This window comes from Haliaeetus albicilla, chromosome 2, assembly GCF_947461875.1.
Source record: "Haliaeetus albicilla chromosome 2, bHalAlb1.1, whole genome shotgun sequence".
Taxonomy (NCBI): Eukaryota; Metazoa; Chordata; class Aves; order Accipitriformes; family Accipitridae; genus Haliaeetus; species Haliaeetus albicilla.
Genome location: NC_091484.1, coordinates 4,333,666 through 4,360,491, shown reverse-complemented (window position 1 = coordinate 4,360,491; position 26,826 = coordinate 4,333,666). Strand labels below are relative to the sequence as shown.

At 54.4% G+C, this 26,826-nt stretch overlaps 1 protein-coding gene across 2 annotated transcripts; it reads right to left on the bottom strand.

Annotated features, from left to right (window-relative positions):
• Positions 1–235: 235 nt before the first annotated feature.
• On the bottom strand, positions 236–14,809 carry RBBP8NL (RBBP8 N-terminal like). Of its 2 annotated transcripts, none has more exons than XM_069803780.1 (13): positions 14,672–14,809; positions 13,314–13,356; positions 12,692–12,787; positions 12,212–12,324; positions 11,040–11,112; positions 9,583–9,749; positions 8,994–9,076; positions 7,369–7,532; positions 5,487–6,306; positions 4,950–5,058; positions 2,781–2,842; positions 2,330–2,456; positions 236–1,110 (listed from the first exon to the last, which is right to left on the bottom strand). In XM_069803780.1, the coding sequence occupies exons 1-13, from the start codon at positions 14,736–14,738 to the stop codon at positions 992–994; spliced, it is 2,043 nt and encodes a 680-aa protein (XP_069659881.1). In that variant the 5' UTR covers positions 14,739–14,809; the 3' UTR covers positions 236–991. The 2 variants fall into 2 exon arrangements, with proteins under 2 accessions (XP_069659881.1, XP_069659890.1); XM_069803789.1 differs by having other exon boundaries at positions 4,950–5,043.
• Positions 14,810–26,826: the final 12,017 nt, after the last annotated feature.

The window sequence follows — 26,826 nt, the reverse complement described above, 5'->3', positions numbered from 1 at the left end:
AGAGCAGGTACCATCTGTGGCAATTCTCTGGTCTCCCTCCGTTTTGGCCCTGTTCTCCGTACGTGCGTTAGGAACAACCCAGCCTGGCTCCTGGTGCAGTGTTGTGGCTGCAGGGATGCTCACTGCAGCCCTTCTCATCCCATCCCTGGCTAGAGACCCCTGTCACCTGAAGCTGAAAGAAAACTTGCCCATGCTTAACGCATCAGAAAAAATTGTTTGAGGACAGTTTGTCCATGTGAAAACAAAGTCCCAGCATTCCCGCCAAGGTCAGCGTGAACCACTGAGCTGGTGCTCTGCTGTGAGCCACAGCTGGGTCTCACACACCTGCCTTTTCCAGGCATGCAGGACACCTTGGGGAGAGGGAGCACTCAAGCCCTCCCTTCCCATGCTCTTCTCCCTGCCCTCTCCAGGGACATGTCCCACCTGCCCGCCCACGTGCTTGCTCCTCACTTAACTAGAAAAGAAAACCATGGGCTTTCTCCAGGTCAAACAGGACCCACACATGTATGAAACCTGGGTAGGGATTTAATCAGTTCAGGCTTGTGCATGGGGCCTTGCGGTGTTCAGCTTGGTCACTGCTCTTCGGCCAGCCACGGGACATCGTACGTGGGGAGCGGGGTCTGGGTAGCCCGTTCTCCTTGCATGAAATCCCAGGGAAGAACGTGGTCCTGACCCAGGGTGAGTGCTGCGAAGAGAGCATCTCCTCTTCCTAGCACCAGTCTGAGGGTCTGCCCCGGTGCAGGGCTGGGGGTCACCGAATGCGCTGCTCCACCAGTATCACCTGCATGGCTCTTCCTTGCTTAGCATCTCCCGGGGCACCAAGTGAGGATTTTCAGGGTGATCTACTCATTAATGAGTCATTATGAATTCCCCACTGCCTGGCCCAGCACGGCAGGAGGAGTCACTCTCCCAGCATGGGTGGGATGCTGAGGTCTCCGAGCCCTCTCCTTTGGTCTGCAGCGTCTGTGTTGCTTCTCGTCCTGCCCTGCTGTTAGCTCTCCTCAGAGGTATCGTTGTGGGAAGCGGAGCAGTTCTCCAGTTCCGTCGTGATCGCTGCCGAGCACTGCTCCACTTTGACTTTCTTTCTCCCTCTCGTTGACTTCTTAGCTCCTGCAAACAGCAAGATGTCTGCAGGAGTTAACCACAGAGCAATGGCTTTACATGGACGAGGTCAGCGTGGCCTCATCCCAAAATAGGGACAGTGCAGGAGGAAGCAAAGTTCAGCAAAGGAAAGATAAAAAGAAACCCCTTTCACATGTGAGATGCATGGGTACCTGGGGGAGGCTGGTGTGACCCTGGAAACAGATACAACATGCGAAGCAGAAATAGGCAGAGAACCGACCTGGTGCAGGAGCATACCCGAGAGGGTACCCAGACCAGCGGGATGCATTTCTTGGATTTCTCCCCCTTCCAGTACAGTACACAGCACACACCACATGCTGAGAGAGGGCTTATACCTCTCCATCCCCATTCCTGCCACAACTGCCTCCAGCCCTTCACTTGGGACATCCCCATCCAGTCCCAGAGGGTTGGATGGTGTCTGCCCTGGGGACCACAGGGCAGCTTCTTCTCCATTGCTCTGGGCAGCTGGTTTTGTAGAGCAAATCCTCTTCTCGCTCAGCTGCGGTGGTGTCCCCGAGCGAGTAGGCACCTCCGAAGGCCGGGCACAGAGCAAGGGGCAGCGCTTGCCTGTTAAACAAGCTCCCTTCATGCTTAAGCAACGCTCTCTCTACATTTATAATTGGGTCAACATTTCCTTGTCATTACCAACAGTACAAAGTGGGCTATAGTAGAGGGGTATTTCTGACAGAGTACTTTTTAAGACTTGACAGGCACACTGTCTTATCCTTGCCCTTATCAGGAGGAGTTTTCTGCTTATTCACCTGTAGGAAACACGGGTACAACACATTCCTCTGTCAGCAGGGAAACCTCCGCAGCCACACGGGAAGATCAACAAGGGTTGGCAGAAACCTTTCTCTGAACGTCAATAACTCAGCCCTGGGAATTTGGCCTTCTCCAGCCACCACCTCTCTGACCGGTTAAGCAAACACAAGGGACTTAGCCCTGTTAGCTTAGGTGCTGAGGAGTGCTCTCCTGGCCACCCTGCCCAGGCTCCCCCCTGGCTAACCATTACCAGGGGCTCCTCTGGCTGGAGACACAACCGTTGCCAAACCACGGCACAGCATGGCGTGCACTCGGTGGAGGAACACCCTCGTATCCGCTGCAGGGAAGGCGGCCGGTGCCCTCGGGTGTTTTTCATGGGAGCCCCTTGGGAAGCAGCAGAAGTTGTAGCCCTGAGCTGATGCCACGAGGAACTCCTCCTCCCTACCTTTTGTCCAGGGGTCCTGTCCTCTTTTTCTCTTCTTCTGCAGTGCATGAGCCTTGTCTTTGGTGCAAAAATATTTCCCATCAGCCTGGGCTTCTTGTAGGATATCATCTTCATATGTGGCAGCCACCTACACCAACGAGAAGAACAGTCAGTCTACAAACTACCCTGGCTTTCCCAGGGAGCTGATGGCCTGGCTGCATTGCTGGGGACCTTTGTGACCATTGCTATGGAGTGGTGACAAATACTGTTGTTCATAAACCCTCTTGACTAGCTGGAAAGAGTGATATCTCTATCCCTCAGCATCAAGTTGGGTAACAGTGTCGGAATGGGGTTTGGCACCTCATGTAGGAAAAGCCGTCACCTTCTGGAGTGAGCTTGGGTGGGGACAACCTGTCTTACGCCTCTTGGACCTTGATGGCCTAAGCTATTGGGCTGAGGAGAGCAAACACACCTCGCTGTCCGTCGTGTCTGGCTCATCAGATTCCTGCTTCCCAGACTCAGCATCATTGTCATCTAAGGAAACACAAAAGAAGGGTTTTTTGGCTGGTGAGGACCCCGACAAGCTCACGAGCAGATGCAAAGCCACCGGCCTGAGATGGGTCTGAGAGCCATCGAGGCAGAAGACAGTTTCAGCAACAAACTGCGTTGCAAAGCAGAGCCACTGCGAGCTACGTGGCTTGAAATGAATGTTTATGGGAGATCCAACAGGACTCTGTTGAGGAACCAGCTCCCAATAAAGCTGTATCCGTAGGACTTTGCTACCCCAAGGTCGCAAGCGCTGCCCTGAAGTCTGTGGCTATGTGCAGGTTGGGAAGCTGAGGGGTATTTAAAACCCCAGACTGCACCTTCCCATTTGAGACCCAGGTGGGAAGAAGCGTGTCTGGGTGTAGAGGCCAAAATGGACAATCCTCAAGTTTGCTACCAGTGCCGGTTGGCGGCTCTTGGCAGGGAATGTGTGCCGAGGAGCAGAGGAAGGAAAGGCAGGGGAGCTTCTTCCCTGCCCAGCCGAAAGATTTTGCTGTGCACAGCCCCGGAGGCTACACAACCCCAGACACGTACCTGCACGCACCAGACACGCACCCCAACTTTGCACGGAGCCAAGCTGCCCGGGCCAGGGACCGAGCCTCGCTGGTGGTGGCATCACCCTGTTTGCACCCACATCGGCACACCCGTGCTGGCCGTGGAGGGGCAGAAAGGGCTGGGGACAGAGCTGTGCCCTCTTCCGAGGGGCAGGGGCATTCCAGGACCTCAATTTTTCTTGCTCCTGACACCCAGGTCTAGCCATGGTGGGACTGTTGGCAGGGCAGCCTCCCTTGCTGCCCCTGCCCAGGTGGGAGAGCAGACGGTGCTGCTTTCAGGCACCCCTAGAGCCCCTGTAGTCTGATCCCATCCTCCCTTTATCCCTCCACAGGTTAAGGTTCGCTAGAAAGCACAGAAGTATTTGTGTATTGTTTCCTGGGCTTTGTGTCAACCTTAAGGTGAGAACTGAAGAAAGTCCTGTATTCCCACACCCAGAATGTAATCAGCTGAAATTCTTCTGCTGTGATGATATCTCCTTAGCATGTAAATCACAGAGGACTTCCCCCCCCCCCCCCCTTTTTTTTTTTTTTCCACTGTGCAAAATCCTGCTCCGGAGAGTGTTCCCAAACCGCTCCGACACGCCCAGACCGACTAATCCAGGCGAGCTCAACTTTCTGGCCGAGCCAGTAAGGCTGGTACCGAGCAGCTCTCGGCAGACGTGCTTCCCGCTCCGCTGCCCATGGCTGCTGCCTCCCACCCACCCGGGGAAACCTGGCACCCACGTCCCACATAGGTCAGGCAGGGAGAAAGCACACTGTGTCCCCAGACGAAGGGCACTGCTGGTTTGGGGAATGGAAATGGCTTTTATAGGGGATGGAGCAGGGAAAAGGAGGAGAGCATCCTGTCCTACCTGCTGCAGGTACCAGCATCCCTCGCTCCACGCTTAACCCTATGCGCTGTGCCAGCACAGGGCACACTTCGGACTAAGGGGGCATGGACAGGGATGGTTTTTCCAGTGCTAGTCCTGTAAAACTTTTGCATTTTCCCCATCTCTGCTGGGGCGGCTTCTGAGCTTCTGCTTCCCTGAGAGGGGCGGGTAATACAGGAGCAGCAGTGTTTTGTTGCTGCTTACTGTGGAGTAGGTTTTGCCAATGGGTCGGTGCTAAACTGACCTCTTTAGCTCCCGGAGAATTCCGTGCCACTCAGCAGCTGAGTGCAGGGTGCTCTGCAGAGTGTGCAAAGGCAACCCACGGGTGGCTCCTGGTCTGAGCTGGGCAGAGATACCGGGCTCTTCTCCAGAACAGCCGGGGTTATTTTCTCCCTACAGATACTCAACCTGAATTTTGGGCATCCCTAGGGTTGAAAATTGAGCCCTCAAGGACAGAAATGTGAAACCCAAAGCTCCCCTGATAGCTGGGAGCCAGGAGCACCCACGTCACTGGAAGGGTGTCCCGTGCTGGTTAGTTACTGCTTCGCTCGGCGGGGATTGCAGGTGCGTGCAGAGCCCAGCACAGAGAGCTCCTGGCTGTAAGATACCTTCACCAAAACGCACCATTTGCTCTTGCCTTCTCAAATGTCCCGTTTGCCTGGGGCTTTTTACCTGCTTCTCCCTTCTGTGCGCTGACATCCAGTCTCACCCCCGTCTCTGGAAGGGCCTCTGGGTCGCTCGGCGCGGAGTTTTTTGTCGGATGTGCCTGCAAGGGTGCGAGCTGTAGGATACAGGGAGCACAAATGCCTTTGCCAGGCAGGACGAAAGGGCTGTCCCCAGCCCCAGCGTGATGGCTGTGACACCCGTGGGGACGAGCATCGCGGAGGCATTTCTATGCACTGGTGGTGTGTTGCAGGGAAGCCCAGCATGCCTCCTGCACCAACCTGCGGGACGGGGCACAGGCGCTGCCGGTCCTTGGACCCGGACAGAAACCCCACGGGTGCCGGAGGGGAGGGGAGGTGGGGAACGAGAGCCAGGGCTGAGCGGCCGTGACTTTACCATGTGCAAATATGTCCCCGTTGGCTTCACGCACAGCAAAGCCATCCTCCCACGGGACGTTAATGATGGTCGGAACGGTGCCAGCACCAGTGCCGGACACCCTGGGGAGGGGAAGGGGCCACGGTTGATGCCAACACGAGCTGTACTCACCACAGCTGCATCCTCTTCCTCCTCTTCCTCCTCCTCCTCGACATCACCAGGCAGTACCTGGGTGGCATTGGGCCAGCAGTAGGGGAAACGCAAGTTGTCCCGCTCTGCCCCGTGTCTCCCGCAGGGGCCACGGGCTGCCGGCACAGCGAGGCTCTCCCCGGGGCTCGGCTGTGGGCTGCCGGACCCCCGTGGCTCCCGGTGGTTGTGCCAGCTTGTTTCCCTGCCACGGCCAGAGTCTGATAGATCCAGCGGCACGTCTGCACCATCGTCCCTTGCTGCCTTCGCCTTTTCTCGGAGCTCAGAGCTGTCCTGGCTCAGCCAAAGCTCTTTCTCTTCCTTCCCATCAGCAGCATCCTCCGGGAAGGACCTTTCCTCCTTGCATCCTGGCGTGACGCTTGGCCACGGGGAGAGGGCCCGCTCCTCGGACGCAGGCTTTGGGTCTCCATCTACCCGCTCGCCTGACTGGCATTGCTGCATGAGGAAATACTGCAGCCGCTCCCTGTGCTTGAGGAGGTGTAACTTCTCCTCCAGGTGCTGATCCCTCACGTATACCATGGCGGCAGGGAGCTTCAGCAAGGCTGTGCGATCTTCCCAGCCATCGTGCGACCGTGTCCTGCCGTCGGCGTCTTTGGCCCTGAGCAAATGGCTGGAGAAGCTGCTGCCGTCCCGGTCGGCCAAAGCGCAGTTGCTTGCCAGCCCCAACTGGTGCAGGGAAAGGTGCTTGTGGAGGAGGCAGAGCTGCTCTCTCCGGGCAGTCAGTTTTAGATTTTCATAGGATGGAGCAACCTTGGGGGAGTCCGGTTTGCTTGCTGTTAAATAACTAAAAAGAGCAGGAAAAAAAAATCACATCAGTTAGAGAATTTTCATGCGATTTCCCAGCTCCTGCAAGTGATGTGCATAGTCTCTCCTGCTCTTTCTGTGCCCTGTTGCGGCTCTCGGCCCGTGCATCATGCTTGCCTTTGGGTGCTGTGCTGGGGACGAGGGTCCCAGTGGCCGCGGGGGTCAGGCAGCCGGCAGCAGGTCTCTGCAGTGCTCACACCGCAAGAAGCCATCACCATCCCACCGTCCAACAACGTTCTCCCGTCCCTGGGCCACGGCAGCTCCAGGGATGGGGTTGAGCGAGTGGGGGGATGCAGTGACCGCTCGCGTCAGCACCGCTGCTGAGAAGTCACTTGTCAAACCGTGTCTTACAGCCAGAAGCATCCTAATTACCCCTCATTGGGCTTTCTTAGCACCTTGGTGGGCCTGAAGACCTCCAGGACAGAGGAACAGCCCACCCTCTCCTAATCTCACTCAATGGGAGATTTTTACAGCCATGCTAAGAAGGTTGGAATGGTGCATGAACCTGCCCTGCAAACCCAGTCCCTGCTGTCACTGGTTATTTGGCAGCTTCCGCATGTGCAGGCTTTTCCTGGGAATGCTTGGCAGATCCACTCCCACTCTGGGAAATTTGCTGTCCCTACAGGTGAACTCACTGGTTTCGCTCAGCCCTTTGTGCTTCTGGAATCAATGAGGAGGATAAGCCCAGGGAAGTGCTGAGTCCTGCAGAAAAGCCCATTAGAAAAGATAAGGAGGAGCAGGGATTGCTACCTCCTGTGAAGCAAGTCCTTCTCCTCCCGGCTGGAGGTGGGGGCACCCGCTTCTCTTTATGGGTCTGTGTAACCAGAGGCTGATCTCGTCAGGCTGGATTCCAGTCATTTTTTGCTGGTGTAAACTGGGAGACCCCCCACCCCCCTCCTCCCCCAAGGCTGTGGGAGAAGTCTGGAGAAGAAGGTGGGTAGATATAGCAAATACTGGCCATCTCATCGCAGTCTGCACGGTGGGACAGCTACAACGGGCCACGGATCAGGCCCGCACCACAACCCACGAGCAGGTAACTCACGCCTCAAGGCTGGGGCTCCGCTCACGCTCCGGCGGGAGAGGGGTCTTCCTTGCCGATGGGGACACTGCTGCCCCCGAAGGACTTTTTTCCAGGAGACAGGGTTTGGAGCCGGGTCTCACCAAGGCGATGGTTCCGTGCAGCTGGTTGGCGATCCTCTGGGACACCTGCGGCAGAGGGGAGAATGTCGCGGTGAGCCGTTCTGCTGTGCACCCCGGGAAGCTCGCGGCGAAGGGGAGCCCCGCCAAGCAGAGATGCAGCTCCTCACCAGTGTGAACAAGACAGCTCCTAAGTGCTCTGTGTGATACAGGTCTGGTCAACAGCTCAACCATATTTTTATTGGTTTTCCCAGGAAATTTTCCCTTCGTGTTTTCTAGCGGGATCTACAATACTCTATTTTCTGGCTGCACAGATTTGTAGCCCAGGAGGTCTTGTGCCTCCCCTCAAGTCAAGCCGTGATTCAGTGGCTTAACCAAGATAAGACCCTGCAAATTCCCTGACCCCTAGTCAGCCCACTAGACTTTATTCATGCAAGCTCCTGGCATGCACTAATTTGATGGATGTATTTCCAGTGGGGTACCTGGCTGTGAGGCCAGGACATCATCATCTCCATCTGCTGTCATGAAAGGCTCACCACATGTTCTGACTTGACTTTCCCCTGCCCACCTGGAGATGTCACCAACCCTTCCTGTGATCCCTATTAATTATCCTTATGGTCTGCCTGCAGCCTTACCAAAACCCCTTTTCACCTGCTCTTTCAAGTTTTCTGTGGAGTTCAGGTAAGCAAAGCCTGTGCCAGAACAGAAGCATCTATGTGGGTGTTCATCTGGGCTTGAGTTCCCACGACCAGGAACAGGGCTCCAGGTCCTGCAGTCTCATCTCCCAATGCTCAATATCACCATATCACTCAGCATCCCTCAGCTGACACATAGTCTCTGTGTTTTAAAGAGAGTGGCTTGCATCAATGCACAAAATGGCAACCACTGAATGCCAGGCCCTCCGAAAATACCAGTATTCATTATGCTGCAGATGGAGAGACATCTGCAATGCTCTTGGGCAGGGCTGCTGTGGTGTATTTGTTCTCAGTACCCACAACTCCCACAGTTTACATGTTCTCCAGGCTTTTCCAACACTCACAATGCTCCAACTTCTTGCTTGCCCAGATAGTGGAGAGCTGACTCTGTAACTCGGGATAAGCTACACTCAGTTGTGGCTCAGCACAATCTCCCCAGGTCCTTCACTCCTCAGAGCTTTCCCCAGCAAAACATCTGAGAGAGGAACCAGAGCAATGGGCAGAGGACTCAAGGATGCTAGACGTGTCGTCATGGAGGATAAACACAGGAGCAAACAAAGATGTGCGCGCTCACAGCAGGGACAGGAGCCGGTGCCAAACTCCAAACGCTTTGCCTGCAGCGAGTGGCAGTTTCTGCAGAGAGGATGCATCTGGCGTTTGGTAGGTGCCCTCCTTGGCTCTGGCAATGGCAAACTGCCCAAGTTTGGCTAATTGTTTCACCCACTAAGTGCCCCCTACTCTTTCTCTATCCCAGTCTACCTCTCTTGAGCCAGTTCAGATGACCACAGTGGTGGGGAGAAGGCCTGAGGACATCAGGCTACCTCTGGCAACTCACCACTTCTGCGAGGCTGACTTCTTGGAGGACAGTGCCTGGGGAAGTCCTACTGCTTGGAGAGTTTCTCTGTCCTGCAGGCTTTTCTGCAAAAAAAGACACAACCAGCCACTGTGATGGTCCCGCAGAGCTGTTGCAAGCTGCCCTGCCCTGCAGTGTGCTGGAGTCTCGCAGCCTCCCAGGGATGCCACTGGCTGGCACCAACCACCTCCTATTGAAGATTTCAAGCCAAAATTTCTGCCTGGCTCAAGGCAGCACCTAATTGAACATACCCTCCATCGCATGTGTGGGTGGCAGCAAGGCAACGACACGGTCTCTGCATGAAATGGGTGGCGGGTCCACACCTGCATAGCACTCGTCTTACAGTGAGGGTACCCAAGCACTCTTTTGCTCTAAGGCAGAGCAGCGTGTTTCTCCCTTGACATGTGTTCCCCCCCGCAGCAGCTATTCTGCCCATGGCAATGTCCATCTGAGCTGCCAACAACTTGATCTTTGCTCTCCAGACCCTTTCCCAGAGCAGCTTTCCACCGTGGCTCAGTCACTCTTCCCATCCCCAGGTCCCTCTAGTGTGGCAGGAGCCAGCAGCACCCACCTTCTCCCAGCTCGAGGCCTGGCACGTCATGGTGGGCTTCTTCTGCTCCCCTGTGAGCTGCTTTCTCCATGCCAGCGTTCCTGCTCACTGGGGACAGTAAAGCCAAGGGAGAGCTGGGGGTGGAGGTGCTTTCTCTGGAGGTGACTCCTGGGTGCTTTGTCCTGTCCCTGTTGAAAGAAGAAGGACATGAATGAATGAGAAGGGGCAGACGGAAGGTTTGAGAGCCAGTGTAGTGGGAGGTCCAAGTTATAAAGCCCGATATATAAATATACATATTTATATATATGTATGTGGATATACCGGATCCACAGACTCACTTCTTTCCATTACAGCTTATCGCTAGCTCAGCTGCAGTCTGGAGCATGGGACAGAGCCAACATGACAGCTCAAGGTCTGATTTCCCCTGGCTGTGGGTAACATCGCAGGAAGCCCCGACGTTGGGTAAGCCAAAACCCAACTGTGGCGATTGCAAAACCCCTGTGAGAACCTGTATGTCCCTGGCTGGCCTTTCAGCCTGGTGTAGGGATGGATTCAGCACAGGGATGTGGTAGCTATACCTCTTCACCATATCGAGTTGGTGGGGCTGATGCTCTTGGTCACTACGAGGGAGTCACTGAGTCTCAGAGACACATGCTTATGTCCTGGACAAAGTCCTGGCTCGATCCTGATGATGACATGGGTGTTTGGCTGGAAATCTTCCTATCCAGCAGCCCAGGGAAGAGCAGAGGCACTCGGTGCCCAGCAAACTCAGCCTGACCTACAGCTCTGAATCTCCTCAGGCCTTGGGAAGCACCAAGGAGTAAAAGCGAGAATTTCTCTTTAAGCAAATGGCGCTTCCGTGCTCCAAAGAAAACACATTTGTAAACTAATCCCTCGGTGCTAATTCCTCTGGACTTTAAACCCTTGAGGAATGAGCTGATTTGTTTATACTGGCCAGTCTGGCAGGTTACTTGGCTTTCAGCACAGTGCTCTGCTGGGATATGAACCTGTTGGTGCAGAACCCTTCTCCCTCTTTGCCCTGCCTCAGTCCCTTGCCTGTCACTCTCCTTCCCCCATGACACAACCTGCTTCCTCCAGACCCTCTCTGCCGGCTGCAGGAGAGGACCTGGTGCCATGGAAGAGCCATGGAAGCCCAGGCTGAGGTCCGTGGCCAAGGTGAGCAGCCCAGGGCTTTGCTTCCCATGAGCAATCCCCTGTGCCGGGGTGTTGAATACCCTTGTTCCCCCAAAAACTGAATCCTTGGGTGCAGGTGAACAGGGGAGTGAGCGAAGGCCAACAAGGACTTAGAGACCATTACGGGTGTTTCGGTGTCTAACATCTACAGGAATCTGTAGGAATTAGATGCTAAAATACCCCTTGAGGACACCGTGGTCTGGCCATAGCCCTGCTCAGCTGTGGGGATGCCTCTGTCCTTACCAATACCCCTCATAATGAATGAAACCCAGCAGAGAGCTTACTCCAGGCTCCGGAGTCTCTTCAGTTCTTCCTTGAGAGTTTTGTTCTCTTCCCTCAGGCGGTTCGTCTCGTTAGCTGCAGGGACACAAGTTGTGCCGCGCATTCAGGTGCTGCAAGGAGAGAGCTGATGCTCCTTGCAGCTTGCTGGGGTGCATGGGGGAGGAGGAGGGAATGGCACCAGGTTTTGGGGGGATGCCGAATTTTCTTCCTTCTCTGAAAACACACCGGGGGCTAAGGGATAAAAGGGAGCAACTTTCCAGCTTCGATTTGTAAGGATTAGGGTCTGCTTTGCAGCCCATCCAGCTCAAGGGGAGGGCACGACTCAGGTGGGGTGGTGGCTGTGGCACGATGGGATGGACACAGCCAGTATCCTGACTGGGAGCACCACAGCCGCCCCCAACGAGGGGGTCCTGTGTTAGAGGGAAGGCTGGGGGCCTCGGGGGGGATCGGACGAAGGGCAGAGGGAGTTGTGAGCACCCAGCAGCCGGGTGCTGCGGTGAGAGCAGGCAGGGTGGGCTGCTGCCTCAGCTCACTCCTGCTCGAAAGCAGCGCTCTGGGAGCAATGGCATAACAGGGGAGATAACCCAAAAGCTGCTGGCACCTCTCCATCCCTCCTAATGCCTTATCTCCTTTACCCCCACGACCTTCCCTGGGCCAGCCAGATCCCCAGGGAAAAACACTCCGAGCCTGAGTGGTGCTGGGAGCTCTGCCAAAGGCTCAGGAGAAGATCCATCACAAGTGTTGCTTGATTTCCATTTACCCGTGCTGAGCTGCTGCTATGACTTTCCTGTCTTTGCCAGAGTGTTGCTTCTGCGGTGCCAAATGCATCTTTTTTCCAGGCAGCTGACATGGCCTGGCCAGCTCGGGGCTGCTCTCGGCATGAGAATTTCTCATTTTTCTGGAGGTACAGAGGACTGCAACTTCCCAGCGCTGCTGCTTTGTGTGAGCAGTCACCTCTGCTTTGGCGGGGGGGATGTAGGCTGCCATCCACAGTCCTGGTCAGATCCAATTTTTCAAGGTCCCCACACTTGTGTCGGCTCCCTCCCTCCTCCCCAAACCCCTCCTGGGTGCCTGGTCACCGGGGGGGGCTCACGTGCAAATACCTGGGAGAGGCATTAACTGAGCAAAGACTCAGCCAGCCGAAGCCGAGCTTACAGCAGGCAGTGGTACGTACTGAGGATGAAGATGTGCTGCAGGCTCTGGAAATGGGAGGTCTCATACTCATTCTGCTTCTTTTTTGCCAGTTCCTGGGTGACCATGCATCTGTCGCAGAGACCCGCTCGCAGCCTGGAGGAAAATCCATGGCCGGCAGCTTGTTGCCACACAGTTCCCATGGGGGAAATAAGCTCCTGCCCTCCCCACGGAGAAGCGTGAACACCCAGCCCATCACCCCGAATTGGTGAGAGGGGTTATCACCCGTGCAGCCCAGCCCTGGTCCTTCCATCCCCCCAGATCCAGTCCCACCACCATCAGCTTAGGAAAGCTCTTCTGCATGTGCCCGGGCTCCCCCAGCTCTCCCAGCAGCCATGTATGAGCAAAAAAGAGGTTCATGTGCTACATCTCGCTTCTGGGAAGACAGCAAACCCCAAACGCTCCCCCTAGGAGGGTGCACTCGCTGCCACCAAGCACCACCCTATTGAAAAAGAAATCTTACCTGTTTTCTAACACCTTTACGTTTTCTTTAAGGACCTTCTGCTGTTCCCTTAATTGGTGATTTTTAGCAAACAACTCTTCAATTCTCTGAGCATCGCTAATTGAAGAAACAGAACAAAGAAAAGAGGGTTATTAGATTTCTCCCCCAAATATGTGCCTTTATCTGCAGCACCCTGTCAAGGGAAAGGATTTCTGCCCTAAGCCTGCCGTGCTGTTCACACCGGTATGGCTGAATTGCTTTTGCTTGTGTGGCAGGAGGGGAAACAAATATGTTAGAGCCCAGATGCTGCCCTGTGACACCCGCCCTTGGAGTCAGCAGCTTGCTTTGTCCCAGTTTATTGCTTCCCAATAGAGCAAGAGCCCCTTGGCACAAGCATCACTTGCCGGTGGGAAGGCAAACTGGAGGTAGGCTGGGATCACCCCAAGCCCTGCCTGGGCTGAGGACTTGCACGGCAAAAGCCACCAAGAAGTTTGAATTTGGCAGGGCCAGAAAGGCAAACCAGGCTCTCGAAATCAGGCAGCCTTGGAGGAGTGCCCGGGAGGTCTGAAAATGAAGCGGTGTAATGTCCCCTCCGCCCTCCGTCCCGCCGTGGCGTGGGTAGAGCAGATGTGGCATTGCTCACCGGCACTTCTCTGTCGTCAGCTCCATCAGCTTGCTTTGCAGACCTGGAATAATTAACAGAGACGGGCAGGTGGGTATTTATTGCCAATTCCCCGGCACATAGAAACAAAATGCGATGAGAGAACTTCAGGAGGGTGCCTGGCTTTGCAGAAACCTCATCAATTTACCAACCTTATTTCTGAGAAGGAATATCACATTGCCTGTGTTAAACAATATCACAGTTTAACATAGCTGGAAAAGTTGTACAAAATGTGAGCACATTTTGTATTTCCACTGTTTAATGAGTCTGCATTTCCCTCCCACCTCCAAAAAGTCTGTTTCAGTTCTGTTTCTACTTATTTCTTGTTACAGCACGCATTTCCCAGGTGGGCAGTATTTTATAACTCAGGGCTGCAAAGCATCTTGGAGGATATTTACAGCTGAACAAGAACAGCTTTCGCTGATGGATCTGCAGACGTTACATCTTGTCAAATCCATTTTATGCAAAGTAGATGTAAACATGTGGTTTAAATTGCTCAACAGTTTCCTCTAACTCTCACATGGCTTGAAATTACACAAGAGAAGAATGAATTCATAAGCCAGAATCCTCCAAAAGCGCTCTTGTTTTGTTCATAATATTGATACTGGGAATTATTCTAATAGGAAAACAATTGGATTTGGCATTTGGTTGCTTAACCTAATAGTTCTTATTTTAATAATGTATGACCTGAGGAATAGTTTATTCCCCAGAGGAATAAACTATCCAACCTGACTCTAAGGTTTTCTTTAACAGAGCCTCATACTCCTGCTGCTTCTGTCTTATAGATTATTGCATCTTTCCACTTTCCCTTTGATCCCTCAGTATCCAAATATACTCCAATCCACGTCGCTCAGAGAAGATGCCCAGCAGGTGTGCATGTCACTTCTGCAAACCTCCCAGTTCACCTTTATCATAGACCGGGGCAGCAGGAGCAGGAAAGAAGCCAAATCCCCCGTGATTAATGCTTGGAGCAAGTGGGATTCCTGCAGGGACTGAACACCTCCATGGCTTGCTCTCCAGGAACATGGGATGTGGGAACACCCTCTCTCTTCTGCTCCACCTCATCCAAAAAGTTAGCAATTTTCTCGGTAAACCTCATTCTCCACCGGTGAGAGATACCAAGGTGCCATCGGAAGGTGTGCTCCCCTGAGGGCCAGGCTGTCACCCTGTGTCCCCATCCATCCCTGTGGGTGATGCTTGCTGAGCCCTAATTCCCAAAGCTCCCTAATCCACACCTGCTCCTCCACCCTTCAGGTTATTCGAAACTAAACAGATCAAGGTGGCATGACAAAGAAATGGACCTTAGCCAGTTTTTAAGAAGACTTGTTATGTCTCCTTACCTTGGACCTCTTTCTCATGGATTTCCTTGAGCTTATTCAGGAACTCTGCAAAACTCTCCGTGGTCATGTTCAGGGCTGTGCCGCACACCGGGCTGCTTCCAGTGTGAGGATGTTCTTTCGTTTCAGATTATTCAGGTTTCAACCTAAAATAGAAAGAAAAAGTCCAATAAAAGAGAAGCTTCTTGTGTATGTGGTGTTCTGGAAAGTCTTAGAAACAGGACAAAGCCCAAATCTAGAAAGTGAAATCAGTTGCTAAACCACAGACATGCACAAAGCAGCAGGCTCATCCGCGGACGCATTTTTGTCCACCCTGCCTCAGCCCTGGGCTGGGGGCACGGGCAAAGCAGAGAGTGATGGCTCGGAAAATGGGGGAACTGAAAGCCCAGCTGAAAAAAACCAGGCTTTTCCTCTACTCTTTGAGCTGTTTAAATTGCATTTCTCTGGGATGAGGTGGGCAGGGCATTTTCTTGAGGAAGGCACTGCAGGGCTCATGTTGGGACCATGTTGCTGGGGACTGAAGATGGGAAAAGTCGCGGCAGCTTTTGTACTTGAGCCTGATGGACCCATCTCCTACCGGGTCCCGAGATGCTCCCGTGCATCCCTCCTCCCTCTGGCACCACGCACGGCTTCTACGAAGGGAACACGTACCGCTCAGCTGCCCTGCTGTCATCGCTCCCCGCGTGGCCTCACCAGCTGCAGCCTCTTCGAACCCTTGGGAGACACCAAACTGAGTGTTATTCACCCCATTTTACAGTGAAACCTGGAGAGGTGATGCACAAAGCCGAGCCCCACAGGAATCCTGGTGGGTGCAGGGCCGGTGTGAGTACAGCATCCGTGGAGCTGGACGTGAGCTGGAGCACTCCAGGGTGTGCTGGCTGTCCCCAGTCCCTCCACACTGGGAGAAGTGTCCCAGGTCCTGCCCTGGGCTCAGGTCTCTGCTCCACCTGCCCCTGCCTCAGTTTCCCCATTGAGGTTATGGGGTTGTTAATGCTCCATCATGCTGAGTGCCATCACTTAGTGCTGGCAGTAGTGTTCAATAATCCCAGAGAACGGATAAAGTGCTCTGCTTTCTAAAAAACCCTTGCTTTTTCCTTTTTTTGGGGTGAAAACAACAGGAGAGGTGGAGAGCAACCCATGACACCCCCCAGCTCAGTAAGCTGGGAAAGGCAGGGGGTAAACAAACAGCCTGAAAGCAAAGTGGTTGTTTTTGAAGAATGTTGCCCTAATTTTAAGAATTTTCCCCTAATCCCATAAATTTTGAAATTACTAGCAGGGATGGAAAACGGAAACTTTGGAGATGAGAAAGCTCATTACATCAGCGATGACCTCATTCCTCCCTGGGATGCTGATGTTGGGATAAACTCTTTCCTTTCCATCAGCCAAAGCCTTGGGGAGTCTTAGATGCCCTGAAATAGCTGTGGGACCAGGTCCCACCTGGACCATGGTGGTACCAAGGAGCGGCGTGTGTCCGAGCATCCCCGCAGAGCAGTGTGGAAGGTCCCCCAGGATTTGGGCAGGAGGGGTGCGACAAAGCACCCGGGCACTCAGTCTTCAACCATGCATGAGATGACCAGGGAGAAAATCTCCTTTCTGTGGTTCAAAGGTGAAAGGCCAGGCTGGGACCTGGGTTTTGCAGCCTCACGGCGGCACAGGGAGGTTTTTGCCGGGCTCCAGCACACTCCCAGCCCGGCTCCCAGCCGGCAGCCTGCCTGTGCCTTTATCTGCATGCAGAGCAGAGGTGTGCCGGCTCACCTGCATATGCAAGATGTGGGCGCACAGAGCTGGAAGAAGAAACTTTCCCCTAAAGCGTCTGATTTTCAAAAGAAATGAGGCACGCGCCAGCGAGCACAAGCAGCGAGCTCGGCTTGCGTGCTCTTAGCACGCTTGGATCAGCAAAACAGCTTCCTTGTTTTGAGCAAATAAGCAGAGATCTCACTGTCTGGAGAAACAATTAAAAAAAATATTCATTGCTCCCACTTTCCTGGGCAGAACCCACCCTTTCCGAGGGCTGGGCGATCTCTCCCAGCAAGTAAAAGCCGCGTGAGGCACGGCATGGCTTGTCGCGGCTCGCGCAGCTCGGGATCAGCTGCCGTGAAATGGGATTGGGAACCGATCTCTGCTGCTCAGCCCCAAGAGCCATAACTGAATAATGAGCCAGGGGAAATAATACCCAGCTCTACTACAAAAAAGAAAAATCAAACCCCCTGGTGCTGATGGGAAGCACTTCCCGGGATTGCTGAGTTCTAAATTCAGCTCTGCCCTGGGCAAAGCACCTCCCCAGGGCTGAAGGGAGGTTGTGAGACCCACTGCTGCCGTCATGGGGCTGAAACCCCGAGTGCCAGCTGGGAAGGCTTTGATGTGCTCAGGCACTAATTCCCATTGCATTCCCCAGTGCTGTATACTGGGAAGGGATTGCAACTGGGACCAGAGCCAGCGGTGGCCGTGTGGGCTCCCTACGATGCTCGCTGGTGCCGGATCAGCCCCTTTCCACCTCGGTGCTGCCCTTTCCCCAAGGCTGGTGCCTTGGAGGGCTGAACAGCGCCTGGAATTTTGGGCCATGGGGCTCCAGCTGGGACATCCTGGGAAGGTGACATCCAGACTGGGGCTCGTGCCAGCCCGCGGTTCGGGGAGGCAGGGCTGGGCTTGGATGTGGCTGGAGGTGGAAGGCACGGGGGCAGCCCAGGTGCTCAGCACCAGATCTGGATCTTTGCTGCTGCTGTGACTCAGTGCTGCGGGCAGAGCCCGGCAGATCAGGATTTGGGGCTGGGGTGTGGGCAGCAGCTTTGCCTTCCGTGCATGGTTGCGGCTGAGGTGCCACCAGGGTTGGGACTCACTCCTGATTTTCTTTTCCTCAGAGTCCCCAGGTCAGTGGGAATCGGTGACCTGCTGGGGATCCGATCAGTGGGGAAAAGCTATTGCCATTTTCGGCGCTTTTTGAGATGCCAGCATCCGTCCCTGCTTGCAGACGGGACTGCCACTCTGCAGCAAACCTGGTGAGGACTTTGGGTCTCTGGTCCGTGCACACACACGGTTGCAGAGATGTTGCACAAGCATCACCCCCCTCTATCTGTACCCAGGATTCATCCTTTTGCTGCAGCAGAGCAACCCTGCAGACAGCCCAGGCTCTCTGAGGGCTTCGGCTTTGCTCCCTTCTCGCCTGGTGTGGACTGGCCAAGGCATGAAGCCACAGCCCCCCGCTCCCCCGCCCTGCTCGAGAGGATTTATTGATGAAGACCAGACCACAGAGTCCCTCAGTGTGGAGCTTGCTCCCCGAGACAGGGATTTCATTTACAGCCCTGAGCCCTTTCCAGAGCTGTCACTGTAATATACACCCGGCGGTGCCAGATGCGGGACCGGGAGCAGCCCTTTGGCGTGCCGGCGGGGCCGGGCGTATTTCAAAGTGACGGGTGCCCTCTGCAAACAGAGCCCCAGTGTTGGGGACCAAAGGCAAATTCCTCATCCAGCCCTTAAATCTGGTGGGTTTGGAAAGCCCAAACCCCGGGGCAGAGCTGTCGCTGACAGCCGTGGCTTTGCTCACCTGCTCTATTCGTCCCTCAGTGCTGAGCTCAAGGGGGGGGACACGGGATCCAGGTTGGGGTACAGGGTCCCTGGCACGTCGGCTCTCACATACGGGGCTGGGGCAGCCCCCAGCCTCGCCCGGGTACCGATGGCATCGCTCCTCGGGGCTCCTCAGGATGCTCCTGACTGTGGCTGGGGAAAGGAAAATCGGCAGGAAAGTTATTTCCTAGCCCATGCCAGGGGGCTTGGGAAGGGTTGGACTCAGATTGGGAAGGGTCGGATTCAGACAGTTGGCTCTGACAGCACAGCCGTCCCCCATTCCCTGGTCCCTGGGGGGTTCCTGGCCTCTCATTACCATTCCCAATGCTGCCTGCCATGCTTCCATCGAGCCATGGCACATCCTCACCCTTAGCACTGTTTCCCTTCAGAAGAGTAAAGCAGCTCATTAGCTAAATGAGCTTAAGATGTTAAAAAAAAAAAAAAAAAAAAAGGCAGGACTCTGACGTTCTGGCACTGTCGGATCAGTGAAGCTTAATGGATTTACAACCAGATATTTCCCCATCAGCAGTGCCGGAGTTTTCAGCTTCAGGCTGGATTTATGTAATATACCTTTTGCAGGGCAATTGCTGGGCAGGGCTGCTTTCACCAGCAAAACTTTCTTTTCTTGGCTACCCTACTATGTTCCTGGTCTAATTTTAGAATTATAAATTGAATTTATACCCAGAAAAGCTGCCTGATCACTCATGGAAAATCTGCAGTGCCAGGAGTATTTTGCAGGCCAGTGTGAAGCTGATCCGCTTTGCTGATGTACTGGGCGCTTGGCAGATCGGAGAGTTTTTTGTGCGCATTGGGTTTTTTTTTCTGGGCATTTGTTTATTTGTATGACTTAACATGGCACAGGCTGTCCTAAAATGGAGCCCAGTGCTTGCTCTCCACCGCGCTGGTTTTGAGGGTGGGTGTTGGATAGGGGCCGGCAGATTGCAAAATTATCCCCCAACGGGTGAGACAGGAGGAGCAGCTTCAGCTCTCACCTGGCCAGGGAGGAGGATTTGGTGCCTTCCTCCACCTTGCACAACCCGAAAATCCTCCCCAACGCAGGGCAGCTGCTCTGTGCTGCTCCACCAGCCAGGAGGCCGGTTTGCAGCGAACCCTTGCTGCAAACCCCAGGGTTGCCTCTGCTGAATTCGGATGGGGATCCCACCCGGGGCCGTGCAGAGCCGCAGCGGGGCTATGAGCTCTTTTGATGGCCCTTTGGGTTTGCTGGGGACCGGCGTTGGTCGCAGCCCCCTGAACAAGTTAAACAGGACCAGCAGCGCCAGGGAGATGCTGTCCCTGTTGACATGCGTGCAGACGTGCCCCGTTGCAGGGAGAGAAGAACAAGAGCGAATCCTCCAAGGTGAAGAAGTGCAGCCTCAAGTCCCAACCTGCAAACCTATTTACTTCAACCCTATAAAGTACGTTGCCATAATAGAGCGCAGCCCCGGCTATCGCAAACCCAGCAGCTCAGTTTCTCCCCCACCAGCCTGGCCATTTGGGGTCAGCTTCTGCTTCTCTAACCGCTGTGGCAATGACCAAAGCAATGGGGATTTTCTTCCATTACCTTATTTCTGCTTGAGAGCCCCCAGCTGGTGGGTGTCCCCGTGTCCCATGGGCGCAGGGACATCCCTCCTCCCAGAACAGGGTCTTTGCTGCCCTGGTGTTGCAGGATCACTAAAGCAGAAGTTAGTCCTCTGCAATACCTGAATATACCCAGGAACCAGAATTTGTTTTTTATGTAGCAGGGTGAGCAGTTAAGGGGTCTACTCTCATGCCATCCCCAGCTGGGAGGGAGGTTTTGTCCTCCTCCTCCTCCCCAGTTCCTTCAATGAACAGCTCCCTGCTGCTTTGCTGAGGTTTAGCAGTAAATATTTGTCCTGCTCCCCGCTCAGGGGGGACATACTCACATTCGGACCCGCTGGCCATGCTGTGATGCTCTGCAGAGCGCAGTGGGCTTTGGCTGGATCTGTGGGCAGGTCTGTGTGCCCACACGAGGATTCAGAACCTGATTAAAAGTAGCCACTTATCTGCCTGTGCATCTCGGGGTAACCACAGCTTCTATAAACATTACTTAATTAACACCTCAAAATGCTCTGGGAAGTGGGTAATGAAGCATTATCACATTTTTCAGATGTTTTAATTGAGAAGCGGTGAGGCTCAGGGAATAGCTCAAGGCCCTGTCGGGAGCGGAGGCGCGTGGTCCCAACCTCCACCCAGTCCAGCCAAGAAGCTCCCATTGCCTCCCCTGTCCCCAGAGCCCTCGGCTGGGGAAAGCGGGTGGTAAATACCCTGGGAAGCTCTGATAGACTGTGGTATCACCCCATGCTTCGCTTGTGATCCCGTGACACTGCACATGGCACCTGGGGAGAATCTCGATCTCGCCGTCTCCTCCTCCATGGCAGAAGACCTTGGCAGCCAGCATGCCTCGGAGCCCACGTTGCTCCTGACAGATGGAGAATCCATCATTCCTGGTTCTGCATGGGCAAGCAGGTCTTGTGTGGGGTAAAGGGGTGTGAAGATCCATCATAATTATGCTCACATAAACTGGCACCTCTGCTCCTGCTGTGTTAGGATGTGTGTGGGCATCCCGAGTCAAGCTAATGGCCATGCAAATGAAAAGAATAAATCTCTCTCCCCTGGATACGGTGCAGGTAACGAAGTCTTTAACTGAATCAGTTTTTCTCTACAGCACTGTTTAAAAAGGGGGTTATGTACTAGGAAGATTCAGTCCTGCAAAACTATCCTGGGTGCTTCGGCTCCACTGGTTGAACCAGGTCAGCTGGATGGGGGTGGGACGGTGTGCGGCACTTCTCCTCCGTGGGAGCTCACAGGGCCTCGGGGTGCTGGATCTGGCCCTATCCCCATGGCCAGGGCAGTTTAAAGCCACTGGTGGTGCAGGTCCAAAAGCTGAACCAGGTGGCTGGGACACCCTGCCGACGGGGATGCCCCAGCTTTCAGGGGGCTGGAGGACCACGTCAGGCTTTTATCCACTGATGTAAGGCTAAAGTCTCGGTGGTCAGTAAATACTTCTCTTTTATAATAGCAGGAGCTGCAGGAAAGGCTCTGTTTGCGTTAAAGACCCGGGGCAATGTTGTCGTGTCTGCTGTTATTTTCCCAAACTAGGTCCCCACCGATGCACACGACACCTGCGCAGGACACGGTCCCCTTGGCCATCGGTGGCTGTGAGCTGCTGGGACCACAGCGGTGCCTGGTTTGGGGCGAGGGGGGGTCAGGGGGGCTGCGAGGGGCCCTTTCATTCACCACGCTCACAGCTCCAGTCTTGGGCAAGACCTTGTGCCTCGGGTTTCCCTGCACATCCCACGTGGCTCTTCTAAGGCAGTGACGGAGCAAATCTCCGGATGCTGCTTCTCTGCTTTCAAGGCTCCTTTTGGGCAATTTGAGCAATGACAGGTTTTCAGGCGTCATTCACCTGGGCCATCCCCAGATTAAGCACAAGTGGGGCAGGAAGGGTGGATGCTTTCTCTTCCTGGCCTTGGCATCTTCTCCTGCTGAGGTTTGGGAGCCAGGTTCCCATCACCAAAGTGCTACGGGAACATGCCTATGGTGTCGGGCAGCTGGAACAAATGAACTGCCTCTGAAAGCCCCGGAAAAGTTTTGACGAAAGATGCCAAGGACTAATTCCACCAAATTTCCATCCTTCGGGAATTCCTGCAGCTCATGTCAAAACAGGTGGGAAGTTCCACTTACCTCCCTGCTTCTGGGGAAGGAAAGTGCCCAACGCCTCTAATTTGGAAGAAAAACCCACCCAGCGTGGCTTTGCCTTCCTCACAGCCATACATTAGTCCAGCCAGCTGCAGGCACGTCTGCCAAGCAGAGCTAGTCCACTCCTGAGCGCAGCCCCTAACACACCGCATATTTGCAGGCTAGCCGGGACATGTGCACCCTTTCACTGCTCTCGAGTGGATCGAGGGCAAAGCTCAGCGGGAGATGCCGTATTTGGGAAATATCTGCTTCTTGAACAGGCTTGCACGGGACCACGCTTCCCTACCTTGCTGGGCAGCTCTCTGCCGGCTTCATCCTGCATCTGATCCAGATCAAGCGATGACTTGATCCTCTCCAGGGTAGCTCTGTTCCACCGGGGCTTTAGCCCAGCTGTGGCATCATGGACAGGTCCTCTCTTACCACCTCAACCCCACACTGTGCCATCCAACAAGTGGCACAGGCGCAGCCAGGCATTTTTATGGGCTGAGGCATCTCTGCTTGTCCCAAATGGTTGGTGACACATTAGTGTTGGGGACACTTTGCTGCCCAGGCTGTGTTTTGAATCAATACCAGGCATCAGTGTCCCATGTCCTTCACTGAAGCTATGGGGCAATCTGTGGTCATCTCCCCTTTAAGTGCTTTTGGGGCTTTCCCCATCATGGCACCATCCCAGCAGAGGGGACAAGGAGCAGGCGATGGGGACACTCCAACCCACAGCGGCAAAATCCCTGCGCAGGGAGGCAGCCTGTGCAGACACAGCCTCCCCCCTCCAGCAATCCCACCATCTCTTCCTTTGACCTGGATTTAAGGTAGGGGAGAGCAGGGAGGGGGATGACGGCCCCCATCAGCATCACACCTCGTGCTTGGGGCTGCCCCTGGAGCTCCAGCAAGCTCCAGCGCTGCTGAATATTCCTGCAGGAGCATATCTGCCTGCCCTGGGAGGGCACCAGCAGGATGTCCCATGGGGAATGCCATGGGAATAGAGGGTCTGAAGGTGGGGGGGGGGACAGAAGGCCACCTCACCCAGCTAGCGGGGGTCACCGCAACCCACCTCCCAGCTGCCACAGAGGGAAAAAAGGGTTCTTCCTAGCCCTAGCAATAGAGATGCTGTCAATTTAGGCGGACCCGGCTCTGCTCCCACCACGGCTGTCACGCAACCCAGATATTTGCTCAGAGAGAGCTTTGGTGTTTGCTGCCTCTCGTTCTTGCTCTTTAGATGCAAACGTGACCAGACTCCCTGGTACTCGCATAAACCCTGACACCCACAAACTGCCCTGACCCTCACACGACTATTTCACTTTGCCCGAGCTAGAGCTGGATGCTGTTTCTTACATTTCAGATTCCAGTGATATCTCATTACCTTTCATGCTCAAGAGGAAAACGCCAGAGGAGAAGCTTTTGTTAGAGGAAAGGAGAACCCTGGGGTCCCAACTGGGCAGTGGCCACGCAGCCCAGACTGGCTGAGGTCCTCTCCCTGCCGACCCTGCATGCCCAGAGAGACAGAGCCGCCTCTTTGCAGCAAGCCATCAACTCCCCTGCTGCTAGAAAAATCCAAATTTCCTCCACGAACTCCGAGAGGGGACAGAAAAACAAGCAAGCCCGTGATACGACAGCCTCTGCCCATCAGATGGGAGCTGGAGCGGGCTCCGGCTGCCAGCACCAAGTGACAGCTCTCCCCGGCGCGCTGCTGTGCGGATTTTGGGCAATTCTCCATGCATGGCTCACGCCAGCTCCCTTCCCAGCTATGTAACACTGTCCAGGATGCCAGGGGACGGATAAAAATCAGTGCAGGCACAATACTCACATTGGGGGACTGCCTCTGCGTCTCTCCCTCGACTCCTCTGGCTCAGTTAAGTTGTGATCAAGAGACGGTCATCTGGGACACGGGAGACAGGAGTGAGCAGTGTGGGTGAACTTGCACAGACAATAAGCCATAATTTTTCTTTGCAGTCTGACTGGCTCTACTGGTTTGCGTTTCTTTGCCCCAGCAGCAGAAAGGAGGCTCAGCTTAACTAAAGCTGCCCAACAGGTTCTGCTATAATACAAAAAAAGTGGCAAGACCAGTATGGTTCGAACGCAGATAGAGATTTGATTGTTTTCCCATAATTACAGTTCAACCTGTGCTGTTGGTTGAAGTCAATCACATTAGCAAACAGACCCATTTAAATAATTCATCCACCATTAAGATGGGAATTTTTTTGTTTTATGTAACTTGCCTCTTTCTGAGAGGAAGAGAAAAAAGAAAAATCAAATGTGACAGCAGCAGCATCCTACTGAACTAGAGTGGCACAGCCCAGGGCACAAAACAGCCCCTGGCCCAGACAGCTCAGGAGAGGGGAAGGAACGTGCCCAAATTGACACAAATGGCTACTTGCAAGTGCAGGATGAAAGCCCATGGTCCTGGACCGTCTCTTGGGGGTACTTTGCAGCGGCTGGGGATGCTTTGGGGACCAGCAGGGAAAGGCTGGGCGACTTGATTGCCGATCCTGGCTGGCAGCCTTGGCTCAGCCCCGGGTTGCCTCCTGGCTCCAGCTGCTGACACAAGCAGCTTCCACCCCGAACCGTGGGCTGGTGGAGCCGAAGGCAACGTGGACATGTCCTGAGCCTTTGAAGTGCAGCTCTTTCAGCATCCCCCGGGAAAATGCTGGCACCGATTCCCCTGCCCAGGCTGGGCAGGGACAGCCTTCCCCCGCATCGCTGCAGACGGCAGCAGCAGCACGCGGGGGCTGTGAAAGCGAGCGATGCATTGGCTCACCATCAGCATGGCACCAATAAAAAGCAATAAAAGTTGTCGCCTACATATCTGAGACCCAGACAGTATGTCCTGCTCGGCTGAGAGCTGCCCGGGGAGCGCAGGGCCCTGCTGTGCTGGTGCAGCCACCTCTGAGCACGGATCCGTGCTCGGGAGGGACGCGTCCGTGTTGCTTAATAGGACACGTAAGCTGGGGAGGGTGGTTTCCTTGTGATGTTTCCAGGGCCAGTGGACAAGGAGAGCTCCTGTGGAAGGGGATTTGGAGCATGGAGGCTGACCTCCTCCTCTTCGTCATCCCGTGCGAGGAAGGTAGCGCTGCCGTGCTGTGCATCCCCAGAGCTCAGTCCCCAGCCACCAGCTCAGACCCTCAGCCGGTGTAAAGTCACATCCATCCACCGGCAGCAATATCACTACGCCGATTTACACCCCAGCTGCTGAGCTGGCTCCTTCAGTAAGCCTAGCACGGCGCTGAGCATCCTTGGCAGCGTTTCCCCGTAGCAATCGCATCGCCCATCTGCGGCTCTGCTGCCAAACGGTGGCTTCGAGCTTTGTTACCTGTGCACGGACAGGTCGGGCAGGTGGGGAGCAGCCGGGGCTCCCAGGAACGCGGCTGCACGCCCACGCTATGGAAATGGGCGGCAGGTAAACAAGCAGCCGCTTGGTGAGCAGTGGTCCTCGGCAGACCTGTAGGGACTGTTTGGTGGTTGTTCTGCATGCATGAAATTCCTGGCTCGTTCCTCTGCAAGAGGGACATAGCACAGGGCGCAGGGGGGTTATTTTCCACCTGAGGCTTCTCACGAGCCATCTGCAGTGGGCAGGGGGAAGCTCTTGGCTTCTTTATTCCCTTTCTCTTTCCTTTTGGACTTTTTGTTGTACTGAGGGATACGGCAATTAGAGATCGATTGCTCGATACGGTCCGGTACCTCAGGCTGATGTTTGCGGTGGTGGAATTAATGGCAACCACATGGAAGAGAGATCCTTGCTCAGACCAGCCTGGTGATATCATGGGAGCGGCGGTGGGGTAATAGGGAGGTACGGAGCTCGGGGAGATAACCTGCAGCAGCCAGACCTCCGTGCAGCAGCCATGGGACATGCGGTATGAGCCATGGGGGCACCACCACCATCTCCTGCCTGCCTCCAGCGGTTCAGCGACTGCTCTATCTGCAGCATCTCCCACAGGGGCATGGCGAAGGGAAACACTGAAAGGAGGGCTTAATGGCAGCGGCTGCTTGTGGGGAGCGAGGAGACTCGAGGCAGGAGCGGCTGCCTGGCAGCGTTGTGCTGGTGCTCGAGAAGGCAGAATGGACATTTCTGGGAGCAGAAAGTGATGTACTTTGAAATAATCTCCACCTTGTCTTGTAGGTGTCTATTGGAGATCATGCAGACTGCTCACAGCAAAGATTGCTCTGCTTCCAGGCTGAAAAGTCAGAAGATTAGGGCGGGACATCAGATTCTTTACAACTGGGAACTAAAATAAAAAAAAAAAATTCTAAGCCCTTTTTGTAGAAGAAAAAAAAGCCTTTACCGCGCAAGACAAGAAGGATCTTCAATAGGTTTCAACCTATTTGCTGGATGGAAGAGACGTGACTGAAATAACGGAGGGAGCCCTGCGCTCCCAAGACAGGTAGCCCAGCTGCAGGTCTGGGAGGTCCGAGCTGGGCAGCTGCCTACTCTGTGGGAACCATCTCCATCCTCTGCCACAACCCACCCAAGCCAGGGCCCAAACAGCCCTTATTCCCAAAGCTGGTTGTTCTTTGCCCAGAACTTTGAAGTCTATCTAAATAAGACCCAAGGGGAGCAAAAGACCTCTCTCCTGCTAACAGAGAAAGCAACCCTCAGAGTTTTCCCACCACCTTTTTGTATCCGAGTGCTCAATAACACATTAGAGATGAACAAGTTAATTGGTCTGAGGGCATCAGCTCAATATATGGAACAGCAAAACTGTTTTGATAGTGAGAAAGCCCATCCCCTGAGTTGATTCATACTGACTCCCACCCAAAATCAGCACAAGAGTTACGCTTTCAGGGAAACCTGGTCATCACAAATAACATCTATTACAGATAGAGGTTATCCTTCACTTCACAGGTTTCAACAGAATGGGAAAAATTCCTATTTCATGGAAGGA